Raw genomic sequence first — 23,861 nt, 5'->3', positions numbered from 1 at the left:
CTGTAGTTCCAGGCCAGACCACCCATCAGGAAGGGGAGCCACAGACCTGCCTCGGCCCAAACCTGGGTCCAGACAGCAGGACTGTGTGGGGTTGCGGGGGCCCCCCTTTCACAGGCTGACTTCCTCTCCATCTCTTCCCTTCCCCCAACCTTGCCATCCCTCAACAGCGGCAATAGCAAAGGAAAGGACATCAACACCATTAAGTCTCTCCGAGTCCTCCGGGTGCTACGACCGCTAAAGACCATCAAGCGGCTGCCAAAGCTGAAGGTAAGAACTGGGGTCTGGAGGGGGCCCTTGGGCCAGCCACCATGCAGATGGAAAGGTCGCACACACATTGCTCCAGAACACCACGTTCAGAAACAGATATGGTAGTGTGCACCCGGGATCCCAGCACTTGGGAACTGAGGGAAGACAATCCCAAGTCCAAGGTCAGCCTTGGTCCATTGGGGGAACCCCCTGTCTGAAAAACCTACCCGGAGAAGATACTGGTTGCCTCTAGGTCTTTGTGTATGGGTGTAGTTGCTGTACTTGTCCAGCAGATGGCAGCAAAGGGGGTTGACTGGCAGAAACTGCCCCAGGTGAGGACTCCTTTGGATGGGTCTCTGCAGAGACAAGGCAGAGCCTAGTGGGGGAGGCACAAGTTCCAGGCGGACAGGACTGTCTGAAAAAGCAGCGAGGCGGGGATGTATCTCAGTTGGCAGAATGCTTTCCCGGTGTACAAGAAGCAGTGGATTCCATAACCAAACTGTGGTGGAGGCGGGACTATTAGAAAGTCAAGCTCATGCAGGGTGTGGTGGTGCACGCCTTCAATCCCAGCACTCGGGAGGCAGAGGCAGGCGGATCGCTGTGAGTTCGAACGAGGCCAACCTGGTCTACAAAGGTGAATCCAGGACAGCCAAGGCTACACAGACAAACCCTGTCTCAAAAAAAAAAAAAAAAGAAAAGAAAGTCAAGTTCATCCTCTTAAGGCCCACCTGGGCTACAACGAGACCCTATCCTAAAATGGTTGTGAGGTGCCTGGCACAACACACCTCACAGAGGTGCAGAGCCACCACAGAATCCATCTTCCTCCAATATCTTCTACGCAACTGTTAGGACCTGCCCTCGGGTGGCGCCTCAGGTGAAGGGAGCAGCGGCCCTTCCCGCCCTCACACCTGCTCTTCTGACACAGGCTGTGTTTGACTGCGTGGTGAACTCACTCAAGAACGTCTTCAACATCCTGATCGTCTACATGCTGTTTATGTTCATCTTTGCTGTGGTGGCCGTGCAGCTCTTCAAGGGCAAGTTCTTCCACTGCACGGACGAGTCCAAGGAGTTTGAGAGAGACTGCCGGTGGGTGGGCCGAGATCTGGGGGACACCCCGTGGCTGGGGGAGGGGGTGTGGGGTGCAGGGGAGTAACTCTGGGTCAGCTTGGGTCTGGAATAGGGCTATTAAAGTCAGGACCTCAGCGCTCAGAGGGCTAAGGCAGGAGGATGACCCTGAGTTCTGAGACCAGCTTGGGTTACGAAGTTAAGCACCTTGTGTTGCAAAAATGAAGAAAGGAAGGAAGGAAAGAAAAGGAAAGGAAAGACCTGTGGAAGGTGAGGCACAGACCTGCCGTCCAGGCCAGCCTGTCTCACAGACAGACCCTGTCTCATAAAAAGAAAACCAAATGAGAAACCATTGGAGAATGTGGGGAGTGTCCACCTCATTTCTTCAGACCAGATTAAGCCATTCTAATCTCCTAACGACTTTGTTAATCAGATTCTTTTTTTTTTTTTCTTTTTCCCCTGAGACAGGGTCTCTCTGTGTAGCCCTGGCTGTCCTGGACTCACTTTGTAGACCAGGCTGGCCTCGAACTCACAGCGATCCGCCTACCTCTGCCTCCCGAGTGCTGGGATTAAAGGCGTGCGCCACCATGCCCGGCCTTCAAGCAGGGTTCTTAACACAAGTCTGTAGTCCCTCTCTGGGTCACAGCTGAGCAGCCTTGTTCAGATGCAGGCACGGTGACACAGGCCCGTCATCCCACTGCTTGGGACATTGAGGCAGAAGAGCCAGAGTTCCTCACCAGCCTTAGCTACTCCATGAGACCCTGCCATTAAAAAAAACAAAAAAGAAAAAGAAAAAAAAAATGGATGCTAGAGTTTTGGGTGGTATTTGAATCTCACTCCTTCCTCCTCTGAAAGAAGCAGCCACTGCCTCTGGAAGTGTGAGGACCCTCGTGTAGGATGGCCTCCCGTTTGCATCCCCATCTTGTCTGTGTCCCCACACCACACGCAGCAGCCAGGGGCTCGCACTGGGCCTGCTCAGATGGCCGTGGGGGGTGGTAGCTCCCGGCGCGCGCTAACCGGCTCTCTGTGACAGAGGCAAGTACCTCCTGTACGAGAAGAACGAGGTGAAGGCCCGGGACCGAGAGTGGAAGAAGTACGAGTTCCACTACGACAACGTGCTCTGGGCCCTGCTCACGCTGTTCACCGTGTCCACGGGAGAGGGCTGGCCACAGTGAGTGGCCCGCACTGAGGGGCAAGGGCTGGGACCCCGGGAGCAGGGGAGCAGAGCGACACGGGAGGGGGTGAGGGGATGGGGGCGCACTGAGGGGGGTGAGGGGGTGGGGCGCACTGAGGGGGGGTGAGGGGGTGGGGCGCACTGAGGGGGGGTGAGGGGATGGGGGCGCACTGAGGGGGGTGAGGGGGTGGGGCGCACTGAGGGGGGGTGAGGGGGTGGGGCGCACTGAGGGGGGGTGAGGGGATGGGGGCGCACTGAGGGGGGTGAGGGGGTGGGGCGCACTGAGGGGGGGTGAGGGGGTGGGGCGCACTGAGGGGGGGTGAGGGGATGGGGGCGCACTGAGGGGGGGTGAGGGGATGGGGCGCACTGAGGGGGGGTGAGGGGATCGGGGCGCACTGAGGGGGGGTGAGGGGATCGGGGCGCACTGAGGGGGGGTGAGGGGATCGGGGCGCACTGAGGGGGGTGAGGGGATGGGGCGCACTGAGGGGGGGTGAGGGGATGGGGCGCACTGAGGGGGGGTGAGGGGATGGGGGACGCACTGAGGGGGGGTGAGGGGATCGGGGCGCACTGAGGGGGGGTGAGGGGATCGGGGCGCACTGAGGGGGGGTGAGGGGATCGGGGCGCACTGAGGGGGGTGAGGGGATGGGGGCGCACTGAGGGGGGGTGAGGGGATGGGGGCGCACTGAGGGGGGTGAGGGGATGGGGGCGCACTGAGGGGGGTGAGGGGATGGGGGCGCACTGAGGGGGGGTGAGGGGATGGGGGCGCACTGAGGGGGGGTGAGGGGATGGGGGCGCACTGAGGGGGGTGAGGGGATGGGGGCGCACTGAGGGGGGTGAGGGGATGGGGGCGCACTGAGGGGGGTGAGGGGATGGGGGCGCACTGAGGGGGGGTGAGGGGATGGGGTGCACTGAGGGGGGGTGAGGGGATGGGGCGCACTGAGGGGGGGTGAGGGGATGGGGGTGCACTGAGGGGGGTGAGGGGATGGGGGCGCACTGAGGGGGGTGAGGGGATGGGGGTGCACTGAGGGGGGGTGAGGGGATGGGGGCGCACTGAGGGGGGTGAGGGGATGGGGGCGCACTGAGGGGGGTGAGGGGATGGGGGTGCACTGAGGGGGGGTGAGGGGATGGGGCGCACTGAGGGGGGGTGAGGGGATGGGAGCGCACTGAGGGGGGTGAGGGGATGGGGGCGCACTGAGGGGGGTGAGGGGATGGGGGCGCACTGAGGGGGGTGAGGGGATGGGGCGCACTGAGGGGGGGTGAGGGGATGGGAGCGCACTGAGGGGGGTGAGGGGATGGGGGCACACTGAGGGGGGTGAGGGGATGGGGCGCACTGAGGGGGGGTGAGGGGATGGGGGCGCACTGAGGGGGGGTGAGGGGATGGGGCGCACTGAGGGGGGGTGAGGGGATGGGAGCGCACTGAGGGGGGGTGAGGGGAAGGGGCCCACTGAGGGGGGGTGAGGGGATGGGGCGCACTGAGGGGGGGTGAGGGGATGGGGCGCACTGAGGGGGGGTGAGGGGATGGGAGCGCACTGAGGGGGGGTGAGGGGAAGGGGCCCACTGAGGGGGGGTGAGGGGAAGGGGCCCACTGAGGGGGGGTGAGGGGATGGGGCGCACTGAGGGGGGGTGAGGGGATGGGAGCGCACTGAGGGGGGGTGAGGGGAAGGGGCCCACTGAGGGGGGGTGAGGGGAAGGGGCCCACTGAGGGGGGGTGAGGGGAAGGGGCCCACTGAGGGGGGGTGAGGGGATGGGGGGCGCACTGAGGGGGGGTGAGGGGATGGGAGCGCACTGAGGGGGGTGAGGGGATGGGGCGCACTGAGGGGGGTGAGGGGATGGGGCGCACTGAGGGGGGGTGAGGGGAAGGGGCCCACTGAGGGGGGGTGAGGGGATGGGGCGCACTGAGGGGGGGTGAGGGGATGGGAGCGCACTGAGGGGGGTGAGGGGATGGGGGCGCACTGAGGGGGGTGAGGGGATGGGGGGCGCACTGAGGGGGGGTGAGGGGATGGGGCGCACTGAGGGGCAAGGGCTGGGACCCCGGGAGCAGGGGAGCAGAGCGACGATGAGAGGGGTGTGAGAGGGTGGAGGGGACGCACTGAGGGGCAAGGACTGGGGACCGGGAGCGGGGGAGCAGAGCGACTGGGGGGGGCGGGGGACCCAAGAGCAGGGGAGCAGAGCGACAGGGGGGTGCGGGGGTGGTTTGGAGGATGGCTCACACTGAGGAGCAAGGGCTGGGGACCTGGGAGCAGGGGAGCAGAGTGGTGGGGAGGTGGGTCAGGAGAGCAGAAGTGTCAGAGCCTGGCCTTGTGCCCAAAGTTGTTGCGCTGATGGCAGTCTCACAGTTTAGGGTCTGCACTGAGGGGCTACAGGTGTGGCTCTAATGCTGAACTCCGACCCAGCTATTGGGAAGCCCAGGTTCCTCCCCCAGCAGCCTTACAGGGCTTGGTGGCCACGCCTTTAACCCCAGCATTCCCAGAGGGGTGAGGGTGGGGGGAGTCTATCCAGGGCGTCACAGTGAGACTCAAAACAATACAGGCCCCCTGGAGCAGTGGGGCACCCCTGTAATCCCAGCACTCTTGAAGGCAGAGGCAAGCAGATCTCTGAGTTTGAGGCCAACCTGGTTTACAAGAATCCAGGACAGACAGCCAAGGCTACACAGAGAAACCCTGTCTCAAACAAACAAACAAACAAACAAAAAATACAAGGCTGAAAAATAGCTCTAAAAGAACTGCTTGCTCACCCAGAAGACTGGATCTGGGTTCTCAGCATTCCCTCGGGGTTACCAACCACCTATACATATCTCTATGGATCGATGCCTCTGAGCTCTTAAGAACACTTGTGTCTATATACTCACACGTACACATAATTTAAACTGTTTTTTAAAAAATTAAAATTGAAAAAAAAAAAAGAGAAAGCCTCAGGGCTGGGGGATGGGCCAGTCGATAAAGTAGAGTTTGGATTCCAGCACTCACAAAACAGCCCGGCATGGAGGCACACACCTCTATCCCCAACACTGGGACGGAGGCAGGTAGATTCCAGGAACCCCATGGCTGTCCCGCTTAGCTAAATCAGCAAGCTCCAGGTTCAGTGAGAGACCCTAACTCTAAAAATAAGGCAAGGTCAGCAAAATAGCCCAGCAGACAAAGCTGTCCTCTGCCCTCCAACACGCACACGTGACAGGCACGCACACAGAAATAAATACATTTAAATGTTGGGGCTTAGTGGTTCAAATTGCTTACAGTTCTTATAGACGATCTGGACAGTTCCCAAGATGGTGGCTCAAGCCATGTGTGGGTCCAGCTCCAGGGGATTCAGCATCCTCTTCTGGTCCCTGTGGGTTCTTGCAGTCATATGCCTCAAGTACACAGACGACAGACAGACAGACAGACACACACACACACACATACACACACACACACACACACACACACACACACACACAGATACACAAGAGTTGAAAACAGAAAGAAAGTCATAGCCACACAAATGATTTCGCTAAACAAGGTACCCATGGCCATCACGGGGAACAAGTGCATCTATCACATTTGCTACACACAGGCAATCCTTAGACACCAATCGTTTTCTATGATTAGAGATTATTTACAAAGCAAAACACAGTCATACACACTGCATTCATCAGATACAGAACTTTTTGTTTGGTTGTTTGGTTGTTGTCTCGTAGTGCTGGGAATGGAGCTCAGGGCCTCACACATTCGAGGCACTAAACCCTTGCCAAGTGCACATCCTGTGCATCTGAACAGAGCTGTTTCGACCACACTCCCACAACGCATTGCTTCTGACCCTCCCTCACACCCACCACTGCCTCTGTTCAAATCCCTACGCTGACCGATGCCTGCTTCCAAGGTGCCCTGCCTCATCCATCACCACAAACCTTTAGACCCAACATGGCCACTTCTTTGTGAGTCTCTCCAAACTGAATGTTAGGTTTCCCTGTGTGCAAAATGGAGCCAGAAATGACCTCCCCAAGGGCTGCTGTGGGGGGGAATGTGAAAAGTTCAGCATTACCTAACACCTGATCAACCCCACACTCTTCAGAAGTCGCTGAGGGTGTTTGTTTCTTTCCCATCTTCTCTTGCTCCCTCCACTCCTGTGTCCTTGCCCTCCCCCACCCCCTCTGTTGCTCCCCTGCCCCCTTCCTATACTTTACAGGGTCCTCAAGCACTCAGTGGATGCCACTTTTGAGAACCAGGGTCCCAGCCCCGGATACCGCATGGAGATGTCCATCTTCTACGTGGTGTACTTTGTAGTGTTTCCCTTCTTCTTTGTCAATATCTTCGTGGCCTTGATCATCATCACCTTTCAGGAGCAGGGAGACAAGATGATGGAGGAGTACAGCCTGGAAAAAAATGAGGTACCACTGCCTAGTCGTAGCCCATGTTCAAAAACTGGTACACGGCCCACATTCTCTCTCTCTCTCTCTCTCTCTCTCTCTCTCTCTCTCTCTCTCTCTCTCTCTCTCACACACACACACACACACACACCTGATTTAAAAAAAAGAAAGAGAGAAGAAAGGACAAGACTGCCTCTAGATATGATGGGAGAAAAGGTTTATTGTAGATAAAAGGAGAGCATAGGCCAGAGAAGATGGTGTGCCCAGATCGCGAGACCCCCAAAAGACCACCAGGACTTGATACCGATGCAGTACACACAGGGTCCTTTATTACGGGCTCGAACTTGGACCGCAAGTCTTCCCGATGCAGCAGATAAGAGAGTTGCCCAGAGCTTCATGGGTAATGGATTTATAAAGGGAAAAAACGGTAAGCAGGGGTTGTGGGTCACAGGAATGTTGACCTCTAGGTGGGTTGGGTGGAGGCTAAATCACGAGGGGAAATGTTTTGTCTCAGAGGAACACTGGGTGCTGATCATATCTAATTGCCCGGGTATGAGTTTCTGGAAATTGCTGGCAGGTGCGGGTTATAGTAGTTCGTAGTCATTCCTGAAAGAAACACAGGAAGAACGAGGTCACCTAGAGGACAAGTTCCCACAGAACACACAGAACATGAAGGTTAGATACAGAACAAACAGAACATGGCAATAGTTTGGTCCTAGCAATGGGACATCTGGAAGAACCCTAAGAGACCCTGACCCTGAGCCAGGTCATGTGAGGAGAGGAGGAAGATAGAAGGGAGAGGAACCACCAAGCCTGAGCCAAGAAACTGGCCAAGAAGGTTAAAGGGTAGACCAAAAGACCAGGTAGCCAAAATGGCTAAATTATAAAGGGAAAGGCAGCCGGGGGAAGCCAACCCAGCCCCTGGGCTGAAGAGGTTTATGGTAGGAGATGTGGTAAGCAAGCCACACTCTGTAACAGGTAGGGACTGGCAGATGCTGGGAAGCCTCAAGGCCAGGTCTGCTCTGATATATTAATGGGCACCTCAGTGACCCATTTGTTCCAGGTTTGAGACCTAACAAAACCAACTTGTGGGGGGTGGGGGGGTGGGGAAATTGGGAATAAAACAGCAGCAAAGGTTCCCAAGCGGGGGACAATCTGCGAGATAGCTCTCCTTTGGGTTTCCAGGAAAGAAAATAAAATGCATACATCAGATTTCAGGAGGATGTATCAGTCAGTCTGGATCAGGTTGTGCTGCAGTAACAAGCAGCCCTGCGTATCCACGAAAGGACTTTTCTTTCTCGTGCTGCATGTCCAGTTCAGTGGTCCTGTCCATGCTTGCTTTATTCTTGTTAGCCAAGCTGGCACACAACCTTCTTCCATGCTACCTCAGAGCAAAGGATAGCGCATCAGAGGTCTAGCCCTTGGTCCCTCCCAGAGCGACTATATGATTTCCTCTAAGGACATACAAACAGATGTCTATTCACCCCCAGATAACCCACCAGAGACAAAACAAAGAGACAGTTCCACCCAGGCCTAGCTGTATGAATCAGCAAGTTTATTGGAGTCACTTACAGAAACATAGTTGACTTAAAAACAGCTGCATCACCAAAAGCCCACATTATGATAGCTGTATCCCTTCTCTCTACACAACTTGCAGGCTCTTCTCCAACAATTCTCTACTGCACATATAACGTTGTGAAGAGGCCTAGTGAATATAACTTTGTGGGCTTCCTTAGTCATGTGAGTTTCCTGAGCTCCCTGAGTCTTGTAAGTTACCTGAGCGTCCTTAGTTATGTGAGTTTCCTGAGCTCCCTGAGTCTTGTAAGCCTTCCTCTTTGCTTACGGAGGGAGAGAGTTTTTATAGAAAAGAGCTGCACATAACTGCACACCTTCCTCTTGTTCCTACATATTTTTTTTTCTGCCTCCTCCTGCCCTGGATCTGGTGATATAGATGCCTGTTTCCCTCTACTTACAGCTGAGCAGTGGAATACTTGGCCACAAACAGCCACTTATTCTCTGAAACTTGACCAGTTTTTAATCTCTGCAATAACCACCGCTCACTACAAAAAAAATAAAATGAAATGAAATGTGTCCGCCTGGCAGTGGCAGCACATGCCTTTAGTTCCGTGACAGCCAGGGCAACACAGAAAAATCCAGAAGTGCCCCCAAACTGACAACAGAAGTATATGTAGGCATGGACCGCAGATGTTCAGAAGATGGCGTGACAGGACACCACTTGTATTTATCAAAGCAATGGCAGTGGACAATCCACTGGGGCTTATGACCAACTATATTTTTCTTCCTGAATTTCAGTACCAGATGGGGTTCTTTCCTGCAAAGCAAGCTTTAAAGCCAATCAGATAGCGGTTGGTTGCACCCCTAACAGTCATGCCGTTATTGTACGGGTAGGCACATCCTGCTGTTACGGAGTTACTATATATAGCACATAGCTGAGCAGGACCATTGGTGACGGTCCTTCCTCAGCAACCTAGTCACTCTTTCCAGTACTACAAAAACCAGCTCAATAGTGAAGGAGCATCCAGTTTATCCCCAACTTTATTTCTCCATGAGCTGAAACCACAGCACAGTGTCTTCAGCAACAGGCTCTTACTATTTCTGGCTGGTAGCCAAGAGTAGTAACAATGGTCTCTTCAAGGTTTGTGGGGCCTCAGAGAACTTCCTGGCTAACAACTCAGAGGGAGGAAGCACACCCCTGGGACTGAGGTTTCTCGTTCTGCAAGTTTATGGCCCCTGGGAATGCCTTTCCGACCCATGCAGGGGGCTTTTGTCCAGACCCTTTGCATGTTATTCTCACTGCTCTTCCAGATGCTTTCACAGGCCCGTAGGACACTTGAGGGTTAACATTTTATAATGAGACCTTGCTATGAGAGTGGCCAAGGTCTCTGGCATCCACTGCCATCTGCTCCAAGCAGGTGCCATCGGTCGTGAGATTCAGAAGCCAAGGGAACACTAAAAGGAGACATTAGTGAGAGCCACCACAGCATCCCTTGTAGCAGTGGCTTGTGGGAGGAGTGACACTGGGTAGAACAAGGTCAGGGGAGGCTGCTGGGCTGGGCTTGGTGGCCTGTGTCATTCTCCGTGAACTGTGCCACCTCTTCATCTTGGGAACCTGCTAGGCTGCTATGGGTCCTCCCTCCCTCCCATGGGTTCAGTGGGGGCAGGCCGTCCCTGGTTGGCCCGGCCCAGGACTGTACGGAAGAGGAGAGCCCTTTTACCTGCTGCTCCTGCTGCCGGAGCCAGCTCCTTAAGCCACAAGCTGAGTGAACAGCCTCAAGTAGAGGGTATGGAGAAGTGTGCCCAGCGTTCCCTGAGGAGACCACTGCCTGCGCGAGGACATGCTTAGCCGCTGCCACCCTCACCGGCAGGCACTCCTCCCTCCTCCCTTTAGTGAACTGTGTAAGGACCTACAAGGTCTCACAAACAACTGAATTCCGCTTCTTTCGTTTTCTTTCCGAACTCAGTCTCAAGATACATCTTGCCAACTTTGCCCTCCAGTCAGCCAGACCCTTTTGCATGCCTTTCTCTTGTCTCACTTGCTTCAGCACTTTGCAAACCTGATTTACATGCTAGCGTGAGTCATTGATATATATATATATATATATATATATATATATACCAGAAGCCGGGTGTGGTGGTGCCCGCCTTTAATTCCAGCACTCAGGGAGAGGCAGGCAGATAGATCTCTGTGAGTTCGAGGTCAGCCTGACCTACAAAGCAAGTCCAGAACAGCCACGGCTACACAGGGAAGCCCTGTCTTGAAAAACAAAAACAAACAAAAAAACTGTGTGTGTGTGTGTGTGTGTGTGTGTGTGTGTGTGTGTGTGTGTGTATCAGAGCCTCTCCTACCTCATAAAGATCAGTAAAACTCTGAAACCCCATAGCATCCCAAAGGTCCTTGATGGGTCAGTCTTTTTCTTAGATCTCCTGTTAACCTATGTGGCCCACTGAACAAGGCACCAAGCACTGCCTGTCACACACCTCAGCTCCCTTCCGTGCTGTTCTCTGGTACCTGATGACCACAGAAAGCTGAACTGAATTCCTCATGGCTCTTATAAACTAGTCCCCCATGGCCTTGGCCTCTGCAGCCTTCGAAGCTCAGCTCTTCGGCCTCCACATGTCATCCTCTCTGTCCCACAAGCCTCCCTCACAGACAAGGAGACTCATGGGACTCAGAAAGAAAGAACAGTTGAGCTGGCACTGACAGGCCAGTGCTCGGAAGGCTGGAGCAAGGAAGAGGATTACTGCAGACCGGGCTGCTCAAATGCAGAGACAGCAGCTAGGAATGTAGCTCAGGCGATACAGTCCTGGAGGCCCTGGGCTCCTATCCCCAGCACCTAGGAAGTCATCTTGTCTCCAGAAGCAGCTTGGAACCAGGCTGGGCTACATAAAATCCTGGAGGGTGGGGGAGAGCGGGAGGAAGAGAAAAAAAATACAGAAGGAAGTGTCAGACCTGAAGGGCAGATGCTGGCTTTCACAGGCAGTGCTTTTCCCAGCTGTGCCTCAAGCCCGGCCTCTCTGAACTGGTTTTCCACATCTGCTTGCAAAGGAGAGAAGCAGACGGCAATGTGGTGACTCTTCCCGAGTTGGTACAGGCAACACAACTGTCAGGTTTTGTGAGGAGCCCTGAGGGACTGCAGGGATCCCAGCTGGGGCCAGCAGAACAAGGGCAGCTGCACCAGCAGGTTAGAGCAGCTGGCCTCCCTGCTGTCGGCTCCTCTCACGCGCTGGCATCTCCCACAGAGGGCCTGCATCGACTTTGCCATCAGTGCCAAGCCGCTGACCAGACACATGCCCCAGAACAAGCAGAGCTTCCAGTACCGAATGTGGCAGTTCGTGGTGTCCCCGCCCTTTGAGTACACCATCATGGCCATGATCGCTCTGAACACCATCGTGCTGATGATGAAGGTGAGCCACCCCCGCCCCCCGTGTCAGACCCATGCATAGCATCCCAGGCAGGCAGCACTGCCACCTTGAGCCTTCCTTGCTCTTCCTCTACCTGCCATGCGCGCTGTTCCTGCCAAACTGCCTGGCCAGCCCCTTCCTAGGTACTCAGGCAGAATGCTTCCGCCCAGAAACCTTAAACTAAGCCTGGGCTGCTCTCTGCAGTCCCTCTGGTATTACCCAACTAGTCTGTGCTCTATGGGCAATCAGATGCCTGACTCCCTAGGGCGCAGCAGGGGCCTCACGGAGAGGAGCGGACACTCTCCTCATCGGAACAGTTCGAGAGGGGGTCCAGAACTTTAGGGCTCCCACCCCTCACTGGGGGATTCTAGGCAGCTGCACTACCTCTGAGCCACGCCCCAGCCTTCGCTGAGGGATTCTAGGTTATTTTTGTACCATGAAGCCACATTCCCAGACCCTCCTCTCTTTATAACGGTTGTGTATTATTTGACTAGTAGAGCACTGGAGAGTACCAAAAAACAGTAACTGTGCCAACCAGGAGGTTCAAGCAGCTCAGTAGCACACAGCGGCTCGGAGGCTGAGACACGTGACTCACAAACACACCGTCAGCATAGACAACACAGTAGAACCCTGCCTCAAAAGTAAAAGGATAAAGAGATGACAAGACGGCTCACTAATAAAGGCGCTTGCACCAAGCCTGGTGACCCGGGTTCGATTCCCAGGTCCCACGTGGTGGAAGGAGAGAACCAACTCCTGCAGGTTGTCCTCTGACCGCCACATGTATGCATGTGTCGATACACACATGATAGCCAAGTAATATGTAGTTAAGTATTTAAGAATAAAATAAAACCTGAGGAAGGATGTGGGTCAATGGCATAACACTTACTTGGCATACATGAGGTCCTAGATTCCGTTACTAACAACACCAAACGATAAGCTAAAAGAAAAGTTTGGAGGGCTGAAGAGATGGCTCAGTGGTTAGGAGCCCTAGCTGTCCTCCAGAGGACCTGAGTTTGGCTCCCAGTGGCCTATGGGAAGCAGCTCGCAACTGCCTGTATCTCCAGCTTTCTGGTCCCCACAGTCATTCACACATGTGATGCACATGTGCACACAACACACTCACATAAGCACCTGTGTCCATAGACACACACACACACACACACACACACACACATGTTCAAACACAAAAGTAAATATATATGCATAACCTCTTTGAACTGACAAGAAAACTTGGCTACATTGTCATTAAGATGCTTTGTAGGCTCACAACCATAAATATAAGAGTTCGGTTCCCAGCACCCACGGCTGTCTCTCCAGCCACTGAAAAAAAAAATTAAAAAATAAAAATAAATAAAAAATAAAAAGATGATTTGTAGTGCCAGGAGGTGGTGGCGCACGCCTTTTAATCCCAGCCCTTGGGAGGCAGAGGCAGATGGATCTCTGTGAGTTCGAGGCCAGCCTGGTCTGCAGAGCAAGTCCAGGACAGCCAAGGCTACACAGAGAAACCTTGTCTCGAAAAACAAACAAACAAACAAAAAAAAGATGCTTTGTAGTAAGTAAATTAAGAAGTAAGTACTCAGCATATCAGGAGAGAAAGATTGCCGCAAATAAAGACTGATGCTGTGTGTGTGTAATTGAGGCTGGGATGGTTACCATGGTTCTGAGGCTGGCAGTGCTAGAGTGAGACCCTGTCTCGTGGTACAGAGTTTGCTGGGCTACTGTCGTCTCTAGGTGGTTAGGTTAGTCCTGCAGCCCGGCTCCCGGCCAGGCCACTGACCTCTCCGCTCTTCACCTCCATCTAGTTCTACGGAGCCTCTATGGCCTATGAAAATGCCCTTCGAGTGTTCAACATCGTCTTCACCTCCCTCTTCTCTCTTGAGTGTGTGCTGAAAGTCATGGCTTTTGGGATTCTGGTACGTGGGGCCTGAGGGCAATGGGCAGTGGGAGGGCAGGGGGCTCAGGGTGTGGGAGAAGGTGTGTGCTCTGGACCCCAAGCCCTGGTCCCCAGCAGAAGTCCACACCTTAGCCAGACATTACCTCCCTACCCTGGGAGCACCAGGGAGGCCCAGTCCACATTTACCAGGGGCGGCATGTAGATTCAGCTGTCTGCCCCACCACGCAGGTCAGGGGTACTGATGAAAGGGAACGTGGACCACAGAGCACAGTCCTTAGTATTCACACTGGCCAGGCATGTCCCTCTAGCTGAGGGAGGCTGAGGCAGGAGGTTCTGGGGCAGAATAACACTTGTCAGAAAGAAAGACAGATGGAAGGGAGGTAGGAAGAAGGAAGGAAAGAAGACAGTTGTGGCCTTAACCCAGTAGATGTCACGGCACAGTGTCAGGACGCCGGAAGTAGACTTCCCAGGATCTGAGGTTTAAACTTGTGGCACCTTTACCACTGCACTCCACCCACTCACTGTCTCCTTAGTTTTCACCTTGATTTTTAGTCAGTTTTATTTATGTGTATTGGCGTTTCGCCTGCATGTATGCCTGTATGCCACATGTGCTTGGTGCTCTTGGACACCAGGAGAGGCCATCAAGTCTCCTGAGAGTACAAATATAGGCTGTTGTGAGCTTCCACGTGGGGACTGGGAACCGAGCCCAGGTCCTCTAAAAAGGCAGCAAGTGCTGCTGACTGCTGAGCCATCTCCATCTTCACTAAGTTACCCAGGCAGAAAGCTGACAGATGGCTCTGTCCGCAAAGTGCTTGCTCTAAAGCATGAGGAATTCAGTCCTCAGAAGCCTCACAAGAAGCTGGGTATGAAGCCGGGCGTAGTGGCGCACACCTTTAATCCCAGCACTCGGGAGGCAGAGGCAGGCAGATCTCTGTGAGTTCGAGGCCAGCCTGGTCTACAGAGTGAGTCCAGGACAGCCAAGGGTAACACAGAGGAACCCTGCCTCAAAAAACAAAAAACAAAAAACCAACAAACAAGAGGATGGCAGCATGCAGCATGCACTGTGATCCGAGCACTGGGGAAGGAGAGGGAGGAAGACCCTTGGCTCCCTGGCCTGACAAGGAGCCTAATTGGTACACTCTAGGCCAGTGGGAGACCTTATCTCAAAGGGGACAGCATCCCTGAACATGACCCTTGAGTTTGTCCTCTGGCCTACAAATGCATGCACACACACACACACACACACACACACACACACACACACACACACACAGGAACATGCACACACACAGGAACATGCACACATATGCAAGCAAATGAAAAAAAAAAAAAAAAGGAAAGCAGAGGCCCAGGCTGGACTCGCCTTTGCTCTGTGCCTCAGTGCTGCCTTTGAACTTGCAGTCCCCGTGGGTCAGCCTCCCAAGCACTGGGATGGCAGGCTTGTGCTGTCAGGCATGGCTATGCCATGTATTCTAAAATTGTCTCTTTTATCCAAACCCATTTTTTTCTCTTTTAAAAGTGTATCATGTCCTAATTTTGTCTAAACTGATGGTATAATTTTAATCTCAGGCCCTCAAGACCCCGAAGGGTATCAGAGGCTAGGTAGAGGGCTGTGAAATTAGATATGAAAACATCACATCCTTATCTTCCACCAGCCGACCAAACAGGAGAGCTTTCTTTCGTCTTGCTGTGTTAGTCAGTTTCCCGTTGCTATAACAAAATGCCTGGGATGTGCAACATATTAAGCTGGGAAGGTTTATCTATCTTTGGTTCAAAGTTTCAGATGTTTCAGCCCATGGCATTTCAGCCTTCGGGCCTATGGGGAGGCCACTGGCCATGGAGGTAGCAGAGCACAGCCCCTATGTCATAGCAGCTGAGAAGTCAAGAGAAAGAGAAAGAAGCTGGCTTGCCCCAGTAGCTTGCCTCCCTCCCATGAGAGCTTAGTTCCTCCCGGTCTCACATGCCACCTAGCCTCTACCCTGTAGGTCCCTGGCACAGCCTCTACCCCACACAGTCTGAAACCTCACTTCCTTTCACTAGGCCATATATATATAATTTTTTAAAGATTTTTTTTTTTTGGCAGGGGATTTTGAGACAGGGTTTCTCTGTGTAGCCTTGGCAGTCCTGGACTCACTTTGTAAACCACGCTGGCCTCGAACTCAGAGATATCCACCTGCCTCTGTCTCCCGAGTGCTGGGATCAAAGGCATGCGCCACCATGTCCAGCTTTTATTTATTTATTTTATGCACATGAGTGCTCTGTCTTCATGCACACCAGAAGAGAGTATCAGATCCCATCACAGATGGGTGTGAGCTGCCATGTGGTTCTGGGAATTGAACTCAGGACCTCTGGAAGAACAGCCAGTGCTCTTAACCACTGAGCCATCTCTCCAGCCCGAGGCTCCATCTCTTTAATGTTACACCATGCCAGCCATCATGGGTATTCCCCTGGAGTGAGAACGGAATGGACTGAGTTTTTTTTTGTTTTTGTTTTTTGGTTTTTGGGTTTTTGGTTTTTCCAGACAGGGTCTCTCTGTGTTAGCCTTGGCTGTCCTGGATTCGCTTTGTAGACCAGGCTGGCCTCGAACTCACAGAGATCCACCTGCCTCTGCCTCCCGAGTGCTGGGATTAAAGGCGTGCGCCACCACCGCCCGGCTCTGATTCTGTAAATCTTAGAAAGAGTTAATACCGCTCATTGGGACTGTGGAGGCCGGACTCATTCAGTGCAGTATTTGCCACACAAGCATGAATTCAGATGCAGAACCCATGAAAGAGACATGTGTGGCAGTGCATATCTGTAATCCCAGCACTGGGAGGGTTCCCAGGGCTCACTAGCCAACAGCCTAACAAGCCACAGGCCAGTGAGAGACCTTGTCTCAAAAAACACCCTTCATTGGCCTCTGATCTCTAACGTCCACAGGTGTGACCCAAATGCACACACACACACACACACACCAGCAGCAACACATGGGCAAATGTCTTCAAGTTGAATTTGTCCCAGATCTACCTCCAAAAGTTCCATGTTGTTGGGAAACAGCCCCAAACCTTGGTTTTCTGGTCCTGTTTTTATAGTCTCACACTGTAGGCCAGGTGGGTCTCGAACTCTCAATTCCCCTGCAGCAGCACCATGAACAGCCCAATCTTGTGGGATTTTTTTTGAGATAAGGTCTCACTGTGTATCCAAGGCTAGTTTGGAACTAACAGAGTGCCAGGCCAGGATAAAAGATATTCACCATCACACCTGGCTTCCACCTAGTAGTTGGGGGTGGGGGGGTTGGGTTTTTGGTTTTTGGTTATGTTGTTGTTTTGTTTTGTTTTTTGGCTTTTTCAAGACAGGGTTTCTCTGTGTAGCTTTGGCTGTCCTAGACTTACTTTGTAGACCAGGCTGGCCTCATAGCAATCCACCTGCCTCTGCCTCCCAAGTGCTGGGATTAAAGGCATGCGCCACCATGCCCGGCCCATATTTTTTTCTTTAAAGATTTATTTATTTATTATGCATACACTGTTCTGCTTGAGTGTGTGCCTGCACACCAGAAGAGGGCACCAGATCACACTATAGATGGTTGTGAGCCCCCATGTGGTTGCTGGGAATTGAACTCAGGACCTTTGGAAGAACAGCCAGTGCTCTTAACCTCTGAGCCATCTCTCCAGCTCTACTTTTTTTAAAATGAGTACTGCCAGAAGGCTCTGTAGGGATAGTCCGTGCAGTGGGGCACTGAGCTGTGTACCTGCAGGCAGGAGTTATCTATGTTGAGGCAAACGTGCAGCCAGGAGGCCCCATGTCTCCTGTAGGCTGCACTACACAGGAGAACCACAGAGAGAGTGCAGGGAAGGGGTCAGCTCCAGGCCTAACCCAACATGGGTTCAAATACCTTTCCGCCTGAGTGGACACCGGATCCCTTGCTGTGTTTGCATTCACTCATGGGCACTTTTGAGAAAACAGAGATGACACATTGGCCTCCTCCAGCTGGAAGGACACTCTTCTCAGCCAGTCTTCCACTGTGCTGGGACTGAGGCTCCAGCCCTTGTGGTGTCAACTCTTCTGGAACCTTTTACAAAAAGCCTGAAATTCCTCATGTGGCATTCAGGTGACACAGACTCTGGGCTTGAGATCTGCGGCCAAACACCTAGAAGCAGGGGTCTGAGATGAGGGCTGATGGCAAGGGATCTACCTGGAAGGGACAGGACAGGAGACACGTCAAGGACAGGGACACCACTGCTGCTAGCAGTGTCTTTAACGGTGCCACTTGGCTCTCAGCTCAGGGCACCAGGGGCTCCCTTCCCACTGGAGCCCTCCAGGTGGCAGCAGAGAGCACATTCGACAGCCGTGATCCCAAGGGAGGAAGATGGAGTATTGAGCACCCAGTGGCTGTCAGTCAAGAACTGCAGCCAGGCCCTGACCCCAAGGCAGGGGCGCAAGGGTGTAAAGAAAGCCAGTGATGATATATGGGGGGAAGGGAAGGGTGGGTCCAAATGCCAGAATGCCAATGGGACCCGAATGCCCTCCAGGCAAGCGTACCCCAGAACTTACCTGTTGAGCACCTACTGTCTGTCAGACTCCAAACCCCATGCTCATTGTCTGATGACCCAGCCACCCGCAGCTCTGGGGCCTTCCCTGTGAGGCAGGAGGACTGTGTGAGAGTCAAGGGAAACGCTGCTCACATGGAAAGTTTTGTTGGGGGCCGGGGGGAGGGGGGAGCTCTGGGGATTTGAGGCTGTGACTGTTGCCAAAGAGCATGGGATAAGAGTGCAGCTGGGACATGTGTCAGTCAGGAGAGGCGGTAACAAGCATCCCCTGAGTCTGTGGCTTCTTCTATCAACAGGGGCTTTTTTTTTTTTTCACTCATCAAGGAGGTGTTTTGCCTCCCAGTTGCTTGGGGATCCAGCCACCACTTGGAATAGTCAGCTGCCGTAGAGTTAGGAGACCTCTGGGGTCGGCTTACAGAGTGTTCTGTGCAAGCTTGAGGGCCCGAGTTTGATCCCCCAGCAGTCCACATCAAACCCCTCACAGCTGCCTGTATGTACCTCCAGCTCCAGGACACCAGACACCCACACATACACACAATAATTCAAAAAAAAATTTTTTTGAGACAGAGTTCCTCTGGGTAACAAGAGCCCTGGCTGTCCTTGACTCACTTTGTAGACCAGGCTGGCCTCGAACCCACAGAGATCCACCAGCCTCTGCCTCCCAAGTGCTGAGATTATAGGAGTGAGGCACCACACTAGGCAATTATTCAATTTTTTAAAAAATCATCTAAAAGCCAGGCATGGTGGTGTGCGTCTGTGATTCCATCAGGGGAGGTCGAGTCAGGAGAGTCCGTACGTGGGGCTCACTGGCCAGCTCGCCTAACTGAGGCAGTGAGGTCTAGTTGAGTGAGAGACCCTGCCTCAAAAAACAAGATGGCGGTCTCCTGAGGAACAACACCTGAAGTTGACCTGTAGCCTCCATCCCCATGTAGACATGTGTATGTGCAACACACACACACACACACGTAGGGGGAAGGCAGGGAGGGAGAAACAGTGAGAATACCCCTCATTGGCAGCAGCACTAGCTTTGCTCACAGCAGCCTCAGCCACCTTGAAGACCCTGTGGCAGTGCCCTCTCTTGTCCTTCTCACTCACATCAGGAAAGAGAAACACAGAGAAGCTACGCCATTTACCCACAGCCACCCAGCTCTGGTGGTAGAGATGAGATCTGAACTCACAGGCTGCCCTATTAGACAGTGGCCTTAAGCGTCCTGGGGGCGGGAGGGGGATGCTGGGGGAAGGTGCTGCATGCAGTGCCTGAGCTCCCCTCAGCCTGGTTTTAAATATTGACTCTACCCGCATCTTAGCTGCCGGCCACAGAAGGGGAGCCTGTTCATATTGCAATGTCTCAGAGAGATGGCTCAGCAGTTAAGAGCACTGGCTGCTCTTCCAGAGGACCTGGGTTCAATTCCCAGCACTCACAGGGCAGCTCACAACTGTCTGTAACTCCAGGGCCAGGGGATTTGACACCCTCACACAGACACCCATGCACACAAAACACCAATGCAGATTAAATAAAAATTAGTAAGTCATTAAAAACAAACATTACGCTGGGCGTGGTAGCGCACGCCTGTAATCCCAGCACTCGGGAGGCAGAGGCAGGTGGATTGCTATGAATTCAAGGCCAGCCTGGTCTACAAAGCAAGTCCAGGACAGCCAAGGCTACATAAAGAAACCCTGTCTTGTTGGGGGGAATTACAATGTCTCATAGTCATCACTCCTAGCATCTTTTGTGAGGAATTCAATGTTATCCTGAGGACTTGAGGAACTTTCAGACACTTCCATGGGCCCAGCAGAGCAGGGGCAGGTTTCTGAGTCCCATCTGGGGCCAGCTGTCAAGGATCAGCAAGGAGTTCTCTGATGACGTGGATGCCACACAGTTGGCATACCCTAATCTGCCCCTTCTGGCCTTGAGAGGTGAGGGCACAGAGCCCTCTGTTGGCATCTTTGTTTTGTGGGTCCCTATTCTAGAATTATTTCCGCGATGCCTGGAACATCTTCGACTTTGTGACTGTTCTGGGCAGCATCACAGACATCCTCGTCACCGAGTTTGGGGTAAGTCTCCTGCCAGCTTCTCTCTGGGTGACTCTGGGCTGGTGTAGTGGGGGCGGGGGAGCAGAAGGGGGGAGCCCAGAAGCAGCAGTTCCTGGCAGCCACAGTGGGCCATAACCAGCGCTTGGCTAGCGGCATAGAGGGAGAACTTCAGATGCGCAGCCTGAGACTGGAATGTGGAGAGGTTTTTCTGGGTGGTGGTTTCAGGGTGCAAAGGGAGCTCTTAGGGTCACAGTGACGGGACATGGGCCCAGGGCTGAGCAGTGCGCTTCCCTGCCTGGTGGCTGGTGAAAAAAGCGAAAGGAGTTCCTGCTCCAACTAGCTCACAGGTTGTGGTCCACTGCCCCCTGCTGGCCATGGCAGGGATAACACTTTCAAGGCCTTAGGCTAGTCCCTCGAATAAACGGCCCTCCACTGGCCCCAGGCATTCCAAATAGGGAAAGTGGGGTAGTTCCTGGGCTTTCAGACCAGATTGTCATTATCCCTTTTCAAGTAAACCCAGGACCCCAGAGCTCCCCTCCCAGACCTTGCCCTTGGCCATGAGCCAGTGAGCCCTGGCTTGGGAACCCTCAGGAGACTAAGGGTCAGTAGGAGATCCTCCTAGGGGACCAGAAGGCAAAAAGCAAAGCATCAATGCCTAGGGTCACTAGTGGGGTGGGTGCCCCTCCCCCAATGACAATGGAAATAATAATAACTGGACTGGGGGTACAGCCCAGCCTCTGAGTGCTGGCTTGGCTTGTGTGGTGCCCTGGATTGGTCTTCTCACCCCAAGCAAAACAAAAACACGCTGAGAATGTTGTGCCAAGCACCTCATACAAACTGGCTCCCACTAACGGTCCCAGATCAGTGCACAGGAGAATTGTCTCAAAGGGTCTGAAAGGACTAACGAGTGAGACAATTAATTGTCCAAGAGGGTGAAGGATCCAAAGAAATTCAGTGGGAAGGGCTAGGCACAGACCAGAGTGGCCGCTTGCAGACAGCACAGTGGGGAGAGGCCCTGTCTTCCCTGTCTTCTCCCACCAGTGGCCCTTGCTGACCCAGGAGAAATGGGGAAAGGAAGTGAGTCCTTCACGGGCCGGATGGGCAAAAAGGAGTCATCTCTTTTCACACAGCAGGAACCTGACTGACACCCAGCACCAGAAGGGACTCACCCAAGGCCTGAGTGACTCCTGCAAACTCTGGATACCCCCAGAACAGACTTAGTCATTTCCCACTCCTCCAAGGCTGGCACTGCTGGGGCCTTCAGACAGGAGGGTCAGGCAGCGTTAAGACAATGTCTCTTTCGGTTCAGAGTTTGGGAAGAGGGCAAGGTAGAGAGCAGGTAGAGTTGGTTGGAACTTCCAGTTGTCAGTAAGGTATTCATAGGTCGAGCCGAGAGTCAGAGGCAGGTGGATCTCTTGAGTTTGAGGCCAACCTGGTCCACAAAGTGAGTTCAGGACAACCAGGGCTACACAGAGAAACCCTGTCTTAAATTTAAAAAAAAAAAAAGACATCCATAGGTGTAGATCCCCACTGCTTACTCTAGCAGGTAGGATGGTGGCCCATAGAGGCCAATTCAGAGACATCTAGACCATTACACTTGCCTGACAGCTCCACCACCACCACCACGTCTCTCTTGTCAGATGACCTCTTTTGCAGTAGGGATAATGCTACCAACTTCATCCATTCCATACAGGACTCACCCTCACTCAGACTCTGATGGGAGCACACACTGAGCACCTGCCGTTTCCTGGGGAGCTACGGCTGCTGGAGACGGAGCACAAAACCAAACGTGCCAAAAGAGCAGACACACAGAATGCCTGACCCGCAGGGCTCTTGCTTTAGAGAAAAGAAAGGGTGGACAAGAACAGTCACGGGCCACCAAGATGACTCCATGGCTTAAGGTGTGGTCGTGAAGAGACACCATGGCCAAGGCAACGTATGAAAGAAAGCATTTAATTGAGAGCTCTTGGTTCCAGAAGGCGGAAAAATAGTTGAGAACTTACATGAAGTGGGGTGGGGACGAACTTAGGAGCCACCTTGGAATGACATGAATTTTTGAAACCTCAAAACTTCCCCAGTGACACACCCCCTCCAACAAGGCCACCCCTCTTAATCCTTCCCAAACAGTTCCACCAGTTGGGGGCCAAATATTCAACTATGTGAGCCTATGGGCGGCATTCTTATTCAAATCACCACCTTAGCTGAGTTCAGTCCCTGGGACCCACACGGGCACACAAAATAAATAAGTAAAATGTAATTTTTTTAAAAAAATTAGGGGAAGTGGGCTGGAAATGCAGTTCAGTGCTAGAGCCGCTGCCTGCAAATACTACAGTGAGCACATGCCTTAGACCCTACGCCACCCATGGCGTGTGGGTGTGTGGCTCCGTGGCAGAGCTCTAGGTTTGTCTGTGGGAGACTCTGCATCTAGCCATAAGTGTACACACAAAAGAAGTCATCTCCTGAAGTGCTTGGCACAGAACCTGCCACAAACAGCAATACCCAATGGTTATTATTATTTCTGTTGTTATTGGTTCCGTGAGTGTAGTTTGATGAGCAGCCCAACTGCCCTGAGACACCATCATTTTGAGGGGCAGATGATGGGGAGGGGGGTGGTATAGCCTGTCCTCACCCTGCGCGGGTGCGGTAGCCCCTGTCTAGGACCCAGGTAAGGCCACTATCCGTGAGGCTAGAGTCAAGCTGAGGTAGGAGAGCAGGAGCGCAGGCAGTTCCCTGGGATACTAGACAGAGACCCTAGCGCTAGCGCAGCCCTGGGCTTTTATACCTTGCCCAGAGTTGGCCGGGGGGCGGGTTTGCCCATGCGCAATGGATAATGACTGTGTTTCTTGTCTTGTCTCTTTCCATGCCTGCTGTTTAAACTGTATATTGGCGCAACGCCGTCTGAAAAACTCATCCAATCAAAATGCACTATGAAATCCATTTGTTCACCCATGACGTGGTCTGTGTGTCCATACACCAATGACTTTACCTCCCAACCCACCGCCACCGCCACCGCCACTGCCACCCCACTCCCCGCCCGGGAACCGAAACCCATTGGTTTTTTTTGGCACTGGTTACAAATCCACCTAAAAAAAAATTAAATTAAAAACGCTGAATCGCCTCCCCAACTGCCCCCGCCCGCCCGCCCGCTCCCCCTCCATCTTCAACATCTGCACCTAGAACCCGGTTGGTGTTACTTCTTTCTGAAGTGTAAATGCCTTACATTAACTGTGACTGCACTGCATGCCCCGCCCACCCCGCCCTGCCGGTGGATGCCCGAGCACTGCATGCCCCACCCACCCCGCCCTGTCCGTCTCCTGCCCTCTTTTTCTCCCCTTTCGTAGAGCTCCCTCTGGTTGGTTTTTATTGGATTCTGAATTTGAGGCTTCTGCTCCTATGGGTCCTGCGTCCTTTGCAAGAAAGGAGCGCTCTCTCCCTCCACTAGGACCCCAGGGAGGACCCGTCTCCCCACCCCTATCACAGAGTGGAGTCATAGAGCTATGATCTCAATATTCAGGAGGTTAAAGCTAGCGGATTTGAGGCCAGCCTGGTCTACATAGCAAGGTCTGGTCCAGCCATAGTCACAGTAACCCTGCCTCAAGTAAATAGAGAATGAATAGACTTGGGCATCCATATTATCCTCAAGACCCCACAAGT

General features: G+C 53.4%; 1 protein-coding gene across 9 annotated transcripts in view; it reads left to right on the top strand.

Moving 5' to 3' along the window:
• CACNA1A (calcium voltage-gated channel subunit alpha1 A) overlaps positions 1 to 23,861 on the top strand; it is a 247,265-nt gene that overhangs the window by 180,216 nt on the left and 43,188 nt on the right. For all 9 annotated transcript variants that reach the window (XM_084756459.1, XM_084756458.1, XM_084756456.1 and 6 more), the window contains exons 25-31: positions 168 to 267; positions 1,172 to 1,332; positions 2,345 to 2,482; positions 6,650 to 6,851; positions 11,592 to 11,756; positions 13,556 to 13,666; positions 20,145 to 20,228. In XM_084756459.1, coding sequence (XP_084612585.1) covers positions 168 to 267; positions 1,172 to 1,332; positions 2,345 to 2,482; positions 6,650 to 6,851; positions 11,592 to 11,756; positions 13,556 to 13,666; positions 20,145 to 20,228 — 961 coding nt within the window. The remainder of the gene's footprint in view (positions 1 to 167; positions 268 to 1,171; positions 1,333 to 2,344; positions 2,483 to 6,649; positions 6,852 to 11,591; positions 11,757 to 13,555; positions 13,667 to 20,144; positions 20,229 to 23,861) is intronic.

Source organism: Acomys minous (genome assembly GCF_964271855.1).
Source record: "Acomys minous genome assembly, chromosome: 14".
Lineage (NCBI taxonomy): Eukaryota > Metazoa > Chordata > Mammalia > Rodentia > Muridae > Acomys > Acomys minous.
The sequence above is the reverse complement of the archived record's forward strand: the minus strand, read 5'-3'. Positions and strand labels throughout refer to the sequence as shown.